We start from the raw sequence: 9,902 nt of genomic DNA, 5'->3' as shown, positions 1-9,902 counted from the left end.
AAAAACTGAAACTAAGAATTTTATATGTATCCATTTCTCTCCTTGTTTTCCTATATATAGTACCTCATTCAGATGCTCTTATAAGCTCCTACCACACTTTAACTGCCTATCTAGATTAGGTCTTTAATACTTGTTCTGTGGAAAAAAATAATGTACTGCAACTTATAAAATGACAAAGGTAAAATAAATATGATAAAATGTTTAAAAATGAAGAAGGCTCTGACAAAATTTTGGCAATTTACCAACACAAAGTTGTTTTTATCATTCGTGAAGTATGACTCAGTATTCAGTTTATTTTGAAATAGCTATCTATTTACCTGATAGTCAATACTCAAACATCAACAAATTATTAATTCTTAAAAATTAAAGTTTTTTCTTAGGTTTGCATAAATAAGGCTCAGGCTTATATGGAATTATGACTGCTTTCAACAATTACTGAAATTTCTTTTCAAAGAATATCTTCATACTAAGGTAAGTCTGTCTATGTAACAGTCTGAAGACAGCCACAGATGTGGCATTCTCAAAACAGCATATAACTATTCAATGGAATGCTGCAAACCAACTTATTTCCTTTAAAACTTCACTAAGTAATTCCAAGGAGTAAAACAAAACATTAAAGGCTCCTAATGTTCATCCTAAGAATTAGGTAGTCTTCTTGGATTTTTTCTTCTCTGCTTCTTCCTTTTCCTTTTCTATTTCAGCTACTTGTAATTCAATTTCTTTGGCACTAAACATCTGAAAAGAAAAAAAATTTAAAAGCAAATTTCAATTACACCAGTAATTTCTAAATATTTCCAATATAAATTATATTTTATACATTTATATCTTGGGGCGCCTGGGTGGCGCAGTCGGTTAAGCGTCCGACTTCAGCCAGGTCATGATCTTGCGGTCCGTGAGTTCGAGCCCCGCGTCGGGCTCTGGGCTGATGGCTCAGAGCCTGGAGCCTGTTTCCGATTCTGTATCTCCCTCTCTCTCTGCCCCTCCCCCGTTCATGCTCTGTCTCTCTCTGTCCCAAAAATAAATAAACATTGAAAAAAAAATTTAAAAAAAAAAAAAAAACATTTATATCTTATTTTTTGAAGTGTTTATTTATTTATTTTTGAGAGAGAGAAAGAGAGAGAGAGGGAGGTGCAGAGAGAGAGAGAAAGAGAATCTCAAGCAGGCTCCAAACTGTTAGGCAGAGCCTGATGTGGGGCTCAAACTCACAAACCATGAGATCATAACCTGAGCCAAAGTCAAGGGTCAGATGCTTAACGACTTGACCCACCCAGCAGGTGCCCTTATACATTTATATTTACTCTTTCTGTTTCTCTTTCTTTCTTTCTTTCTTTCTTTCTTTCTTTCTTTCTTTCTTAGACAGTGCAAGTGAGTGAGGGACAGAGAGAGATGCAAGAGAGAGGGAGAGAGGCAGAGAGAGAGGGAGACAGAGAGGGAGAGAGACAGAGAGGGAGAGAGAGGCAGGGATCACCTGAAATGGAGCCTGTGTTTTTTGGTTTTTTTTTAAAGCCACAACAGGGCTCATGGTCAACCAAAGTGGAGCTCAAGCTCACCCAAAGTGGGGGCTTGTGCTCACCTGAAATGGGTATTTATATTTTCTATTTAAACTTTAACTTTATATCTTCAAATATATAATATGTATGTAAGCAACATATTTATAACAAATATGGACAAAACTTAACTCCATGACATTTCCACTATCATTGTGTTAAAAAAGAAAGAAGGGCAGAATGTTATATTGCATTACATATCATATATATGACTATAACTCTGAAAACATTTAAATGCAGACTCATTCTGTTTATGGGCAAGTAACTCATTGCCGAACCCCCCCCTCCTCTCCACTCCACTGTCTGACTCTCTAATAGAGTTGGCCTGTTTTACCAGCCACGAGAATAGCCAAAGCAGCAGGGAGAAGGTAACTTACACTGCTGTGTTTACAGCTCCCTCACTACAGTGTAAAGCAAAAACAGCTTTTATTTTATACAAATCAATTTTATTGTATTGAAAAGTAAAGAGGGGAGCAACTCGCTCAAGGTCACACTACTAAATATATCAGTGTGCTGGAACTTAGGTCTCTGTAACTCTAAACTTAAACCCAGGTCTATCCAATTCCAAAGCACATGCCCTGTGTGTTACACAGCGTATCGTGAAACAGCGTGTGGAGAGGCGGTGTAACTTTGCTGCCAGTGCACCATCCTAGCACTCCTAAGTAAAAATATATGCATGCCTGGGTGTGTCTATCCGTGTTGGCAGACATGTACGTGATGGAGCTGGAGAGGCGAGTCTGGCCTCAGTGCTTTTGTGTCCTTGTGCTGTTGGTGCATCTGTCCTGAGACCCTGGACAGCAGGGATGACAGCACGGCCCGGTTCCCATCTCTACACTCCATCTCAGCACCGTGGTTATTTTTGGGGGCCGTGCAGAGGCAGGACCTCCACCCATTTCCCCATTTCTCTTAGTCATTGAAGCTTTGCCGCTGCCGTATCCTCACCTCCCCGTCTTCTGGCTGACGACCGGTACGAGGTGCGAATGTTGTGTCAGAACAAACAACAACAACACAACTCAAAAAACAAAAGGCCCACTGCTCCACCCAATGCTGACTTTAATACTGTATCCCCTTGAAATACTTCCTTCAAAACAGAAAGTATATGTAAAATAATCCTTCTTAGTATACTTTTCATATGGTTTCCCATGCTTGACGTGCTTTTTACACTCTCGGCTAGAGAGCTGGCAAACTGTACCGTGTACAGTTCTACCTAAGGAACAGTGGTGAACTGAATTTCAAATGTTCTTTAGCCAGTGAGTCCTCCATCACAATACTCTGGACAATTTATTTTGTGCCTCTGCAGTTTTAACCCATAATGGTTAACAAAAGGTACAGACTTGCCTCAAAGAAATACGGAAAGGTTGTCACACCAGGTATTAAAATTTATGTCTCACAGAGGCTCAAGGCACTTCTAACTGAAAAGGAGAGACAATAGATAAAAACCAGTAGACAATTAAGAGGAGTAGAGGGTTTCTGACATAATGAAGGATAATATTACGTTAGAAGCCTGGAGGGCCAACAGCTATACTAACGGTAGCTGAATGACACTGGCTGGAAGCATATCTTGATTTTCAGAAGATCTAAAAAGACAGGAAGAATAACTGCTTTCTACAGAATACCTTGTTTTATTGTGCATCGCAAATACTACATTTTTAATAAATTGTTGGGGTTTTAATTTCTTTTAAGTAAGCTCTACATCCAACGTGGGGCTTAAATTCACAACCCCAAGATCAAGAGTCACATGCTCGACCAACCAAGCCAGCCAGACACCCCTGCATTTTTTACAAATTGAAGGTGTGCGGCAACCCTCCATCAAGCAAGTTTATTGACACCACTTCTCCAACAGTATTTGCTCACTTTGTGTCTGTGTCACATTTTGGTAATTCTCAGGTTTCAAATTTTTTCATTACTATTATATTTGTTATGGTGATCTGTAATCAGAAATTATGACTCACTGAAAGCTCAAATATTGGCTCACATTTTTTAGCACTGTAATTTTTTAACATTCAATTTTTGAAAGAGAGAGCATGCAGGGGAGGGGTAGGAGGCAGGGAACAGACGATCTGAAGTGGGCTCCATGCTGACAGCAGCAAGCCCAATGCGGGGCTTGAACTCATGAACTGCGAGATCATGACCTGAGCCGAAGTCTAATGCTCAACCAACTGAGCCACCCAGGCACCGCAGCATTGTATTTTTTAATTAGGTACATTGTTTTTGTTTTTTTAGACAAAATGCACACTTAAAGAGACTACAGTATAGTGTAAATATAACTTTTACATGCATTGGGAAACCAAAAAATTCATTTGACTTGTTTTGTGGCAATATTGGCTTTTTTTTTTCTTTCTCTTTTTTTTTTTTTTTTTTTTTTTTAGAGAATGTGTGTGTACGTGCAAGAGTCGGGGAGGGTCGAGGGAGAGAGAAAATCTCAAGCAGACTCCACGTCCATGGCACAGAGCCTGACTCGAGGCTCAGTCTCACAACTGTGACATCACCACCTGAGCTGAAATCAACAGTCGGATGCCCAACCAACTGAGCCAACCAGGTGGCCCTGCAATACTGGCTTTATGGCAGTGGTTGGAACTGAATCCTCAGCATCTCCGAGGTGTGCTTGTTTATGGTGCTGGGAATAAATATCCATAGGCAATGTTCTATACCAACCCCATATATGACTGGCTCAGTAGGGGTTCCTGCCTAGAAGAATACATACTAAATGGGGTAGGACTACATACAGATCTCAGCACCTCTAAGTCTTCACAAAGGTAAGTGCTCACAATAAGCACATGCGAATTAGTGAACATTAGGCTACAGAAACAAAACAGAAGTCATCATGTTGCCAGTGGATGCTAATGGAGTTTTCAGGCATTTAATGAAGATTCACAGGCGTCAACATTTTGACAAGATTCAACTGTTGTCAAATTACTTTATACTACATATGTTTTTTCCTCTTTGGTTAATGACTTACCTTCAAAGGCTGGTTTCTTCTTATTATAGCAAGTTCAACGTTTTTTCCACCAGACTGGACAACCTAATGTAGAATAAGCACAATAGTAGAATTACTTCAGCAAATTTTACTTTTTGAAGCAAATAGATAAAGGAAAAAAACATGTTTTCCTGAATATGCTTTATTAGATCACTTACTTCTAGCAAAGCTCTTATTGCTAATTTGATAGCTTCATTGTCGTTTGCTATAGCATCTTCTGTGTAATTCTTTTCTAGAAATTCTCGGACAGTTTTAGCACTTCGGCCTATTGCATTTGCCTTGAAAAATAAGATAATTATTAATATCATTACAGTATGAATGAATTTATGGTTACTCAGTGAAGTGTAGAGTTTACTACCACATTTCTTAGTGTAATTACTACGTGAAAATTGTAGTTTTGAAAAATTAGCTAACATTTCAGCAGCTCATTTTGTTACTACATGAATAATCTGAATGGTGGTATGACTCATCTTCAAACATACCACTGACTTGTCCTGGTCAATGCTTTCTACTACTTTAATGGCTTCCAACTCCTTGATAACCAGAAAAGATTGAAACAGTTGAAATTCCAAAAGAGGTAGAGAGGAAAGGAGGTATATAACTTTGTAATACAGTACAAAAGGAAGAAAGAAAAAAGGAAAAAAGGACATTGGCATGAAGAAGAAACTGTTTATATGAATAGGACCATGCGTACCATTTTCTTAGAACTTAGAATAGAATGGTCACCTAATTACTGATTCATTATCTTTGATTCTGTAAATGAGAGAAGATTCTTCTGTTCCATTCCCCATTTTTCTTTGTTCCTTTGAAATTTTCTTCAGATGAAGGAAAGAGGTGAACGATTGCCCTGGCTGCATGGCCACGCGTAATATGTATATTTAGTTCAGTCTAAATATCTAGAAGAGGGGCGCCTGGGTGGCTCAGTCAGTTAAGCGTCCGACTTCGGCTCAGGTCATGATCTCGCGGTCCGTGAGTTTGAGCCCCGCGTCGGGCTCTGGGCTGACAGCTCAGAGCCTGGAGCCTGTTTCGGATTCTGTGTCTCCCTCTCTCTCTGACCCTCCCCCATTCATTCTCTGTCTCTCTCTGTCTCAAAAATAAATAAACGGTAAAAAAAAAATTATAAAAAAAATAAATATCTAGATGAGTATTAGTGATGATAATGAGGATGATAACAGTAGTTCATATTAACAGAGCACTTACGTGCCAGGCACTATGCTGAGCATTTTGCATGGATTATCTCATTCAACCATCACAAAAACAATTAAATAATTACTAACCCCAATTCACAAATGAAGAAATGGGAGGTTGGAAGTGTCAAAACGAGCTTTCTCATCCTCAGCACGATTAACATTTTGAGTTGGATAATTCTTTGCTTGGGTGCTGCCCTGTGCATTGTAGGATGTGTAGCAGCCTCTACCCACTAGGTGCCAGTAACATCCCCCATCCCAGTTGTGACAACCAAACAGGTCTCTAGACATTGCCAAATGTCTCTCAGTGGGTACAAAATCACCCCAATTTGTGAACCAGTGCCTTAAGTAATTTTACCCAAGATCTCGGAAGACCGGGTAAATAGAAGAGCTGAGCTTTGAAACCAAGTAGTCTGAAGTGACAGACTTCTTGAAGTCTTCTTGAAGTTCAGACAAGCTCTGAACTTTATACACTGTGCTGCCACCTGACCCTTCGCTTTGATGATTTTAGAGAGTGAGAGGAACCAGCAGAAAAGTCCATCCTTTCAATGAAGGATACTGGCAGTGAATGAGGGAAAGTCTTAGTTCTAAGTGGTTATGGTTAGTTTTGATTATAAGAAAGAGATCTCAAAAGAGATTTTAGGAAGTGAGCATGAAAGCCTACCTTTTGTACTGCCTGACAGTGTATTGTTCCTGTTAGCAGAAGATCATTTTTATTTCACAGAACTTTTTCTATGCCTTTATATTTCAGAGGACTAAAATAAATAGTTGTGAAATTTTAAATTGAATCTTGTGGCTTTGAAATTTCACTAAGATCAAAGGTAAAGACTGGTATGACTTTGGAGTATTATTAGCTACTAGTTTTGGGGGGGTAACTAGGTGTTGCTATGAGAGGAAGAACATAAGGTAGTGGTTTATCCAAAAAACCTCACTGAGCCCTTAAAGGTCACCTTATAAATTCCTGGTGACTTTCCTGTCCAATTCTCCTAATTGCTAATATAAAAATTCTTTAATTCTTTATTTTACTTTTTTTATTTATTTTTAATTTTTTTTTTTTACTGTTTATTTATTTTTGAGACAGAGAGAGACAGAGCATGAATAGGGGAGGGGCAGAGAGAGAGGGAGACACAGAATCTGAAACAGGCTCCAGGCTCTGAGCCATCAGCCCAGAGCCCGACGCGGGGCTCGAACTCACGGACTGTGAGATCATGACCTGAGCCGAAGTCGGACGCTTAACCGACTGAGCCACCCAGGCGCCCCCAAAATTCTTTAATTCTTATCTACTTGACTGGTTTCTTAAGATCTTCTTGCCATGCTCAAGTCCCCACCCTTTCTCCCAACCCATCACCCACCCCTCCCCCAGCCCACTTCAGAAGACTCTGATAGTCTTGCAGTATTTTTTCCTGCCTGTAATGATTAATGATGATTTCTATAGCAAAGATCATTAGCAGCCAATGCCAATATCCATTCTTCCTTTGTGACAGAACTCTAGGCAATGTGCCTGCTGAAAAGTAGGATTTCCTAGCCCCAGCTACCAGTAGGAATAGATAAGTGGAAATAAATGGGTGGAATTTCTAGAAACCTTTGGTACCTGGAATGCAGACAGGTTGGCTGGAGATCTAGCAGCCACTTTGAGAGCATGGGCAAAGACTATGATAATAAAAGAGACAAATACCAGTGACCATCTATCCTCAAACTTCTAAGTATATGAGAAAAATAAACCCTTATGTGTTAAGAATCATCACATCCCTGTTGTTAAGAGCCAAAACAATACCTTGCAGATGTATCTTGGTATATCTTAAAGATACACAGAATAAAAATTGATAAACAAGGTCATTTTGGCAGCAATACTTTATTTACTATTAGAATTTCTTAGCTGATGAGTAACAGAACAATGTTATCCTTTGTGTGGTCTCATACGGAATGTATGAAAGCTTGATGACTCTTGGAACTTTCTCCCTTTCTTTTAAGTCCACTCTAATCAGTCTCTCGTCACTATGAGAAGTTCCTGTCAAGGTCACCAATGACCTGCCCGTTGCCAAATCCAGTCATTTCACTTTTCATCTGACTCAGTGGCACTGACTCAGCTGATCAACTCTTCTTGGAATGGTGTTTTCACTTGTGATCCAGGATGCCACTCTCTGGGTACTCTTCCTTTACAGACTATGCTGGCTCCTTCCCCATCTTCCACTGGTCCAATGCCCCTAACCTAGATTATTATTGGACATAGCCTTCTAACTTGTTTGCCTGCTTCGATCTTACTATACAGTCTATTTCAATACAGCAGCCACACAGATACTTTAAAAATATAAAAGTCAGATCATGTTATTCTATTATGCAAAAAAATCAAATGGCTCTCTACATCACCCTATTTAATATGCAAGTTCTACAATGGCCTTTTTGACCCTGTAAGATCAGTCCCCTCCTGCTTCTTACTTCATCCTTCATCACTAACTTTCTGCAGTCACCACAGCACAGTCATATGCTCTGCATACAGCTTGATGTCTCACAGATATGGAACATACTGCTGCCTTATTGGTTCCTGTTTGGAATACCACAGAGATAACTACCTGGCTCGCTCCTTTACTTTCTTCAGGCCTCTGTTCACATATCGCTTTTTCAAAGGTGCTTTCCCTGACTACCTTACCTACCAATCACATTCTCTCCTCCCAACCTGTTCTTTTTCCCCAAAGGATTTATGTTACATGCATACCATCAGTACATATTTTTGTTATCTCTGTATCCCCACAACCTAGAACAATATTTGATATGCAATTCAAATATTTATAGATGGAATATTTTTTAAGTTTTTTTTTTTTTTTTTAGAGAGTGTGAGCATGCATGTGAGTGATGGAGGGGCAGAGAGAGAGGGAGAGAGACAATCCTAAGCAGGTTCTGCACTGTTAATGTAGAACCCAATGTGGGGCTTGATCTCATGAACTGTGAGATCATACTATGAGCCCAAATCAACAGTCAGACACTTAACCGATTGAGACCCCCAGGAACCGCTAGAGGGAATATTTGTTAAATGATGGACTCTTTATGTATTTTACTTTGTAACTTTTGATAGTGAATTATCTTTGGGAATCCTACACTACAATATCCCTGGCACAGAGGTATCTTCAACTCACAGGATTATTGCTCTGGTACTCAATTTCTTCTTTATTTCTGGCCCCTTAGGATTTTGTCCTTTTTGTAAGTTCAGCTATGCATTAAAAACATGTTAATGACCATTCTAGTATTCTATGTGGTTGCAGGAGGATTTCTGATTAATATAATTTAATGTAATGTGCCAAACCCCAGAACCCATTACTCCAAGTAAAAATAATATTTTCTGCAATATGAAAACATAAAGAAGAAGAAAAATATTTCAAAAAGGGTGTTTCCACTGATCTGGATACTGCCAGAACTACACAGCTAACTGATTTCTTAAGACTCTTCTGTCATGGAAGGGGCAGCTATATGCCTTTATTGGAAGAGAAACTTACTCCGGATAGGAGTTTTATTTCTTGTAACAAATGCCTCACCTTCTGTGAACTTCCTGAATGTTTTCTTCACCATGATGGTATCCTACAAAACACTGCTGGTGACCAAGGAGGAACTGAGAGAATATACTTGTGCCCATAGGATTCACTGCTCTTATGTTCTGGATTCCTAAAGAAGCCAGCCTAGTAAAAATAGGGAATAGCCAACTGAAGACTCAGTTATAGCACCAGGGGTGTGTGTGTGGGGCGGGGGCGGGCAGCATCTTCTGAAGCCAGGTTTATGTTCGACAAGATCCTCTTGTGTGCCTGGAAACAGGATCATAGCCACAAATCTAGGAGTCAAGGGATAGATGTCTCATTAAACCCCTGATATCCCACTAATAAAATTTTTGCTTCTAAGGTTGTTTCAGTTTATTTAAAAAAATTTTTTTTTAATGTTTATTTATTTTTGAGACAGAGACAGACAGAGCATGAACAGGGGAGGGTCAGAGAGAGAAGGAGGCACAGAATCTGAAACAGGCTCCAGGCTCCGAGCTGTCAGCACAGAGCCTGACACGGGGTTCAAACTCACGGAGTGTGAGATCATGACCTGAGCCAAAGTCGGCTGCTTAACTGACTGAGCCACCCAGGCACTCCAGGTTGTTTTAGTTTAAAGGTCCTAGTTCCCAAGTTGGCAGCGTGGTAGGGGAGGGAGAAGAGGCAATGT

General features: G+C 39.7%; 1 protein-coding gene across 1 annotated transcript in view; it reads right to left on the bottom strand.

Moving 5' to 3' along the window:
* Positions 1 to 273: 273 nt before the first annotated feature.
* Positions 274 to 9,902, bottom strand: part of PSMA8 (proteasome 20S subunit alpha 8) — a 50,630-nt gene continuing 41,001 nt past the window's right edge. The window contains exons 5-7 of the mRNA XM_025931219.2: positions 4,683 to 4,802; positions 4,507 to 4,569; positions 274 to 735 (exon numbers count right to left, since the gene is read on the bottom strand). Coding sequence (XP_025787004.1) covers positions 643 to 735; positions 4,507 to 4,569; positions 4,683 to 4,802 — 276 coding nt within the window. The 3' untranslated portion in view covers positions 274 to 642. The remainder of the gene's footprint in view (positions 736 to 4,506; positions 4,570 to 4,682; positions 4,803 to 9,902) is intronic.

The sequence above is a fragment of the Puma concolor genome, chromosome D3 (genome assembly GCF_028749965.1).
Source record: "Puma concolor isolate L17-30 chromosome D3, mPumCon1.1.hap2, whole genome shotgun sequence".
Taxonomy (NCBI): domain Eukaryota; kingdom Metazoa; phylum Chordata; class Mammalia; order Carnivora; family Felidae; genus Puma; species Puma concolor.
The sequence above is the reverse complement of the archived record's forward strand: the minus strand, read 5'-3'. Positions and strand labels throughout refer to the sequence as shown.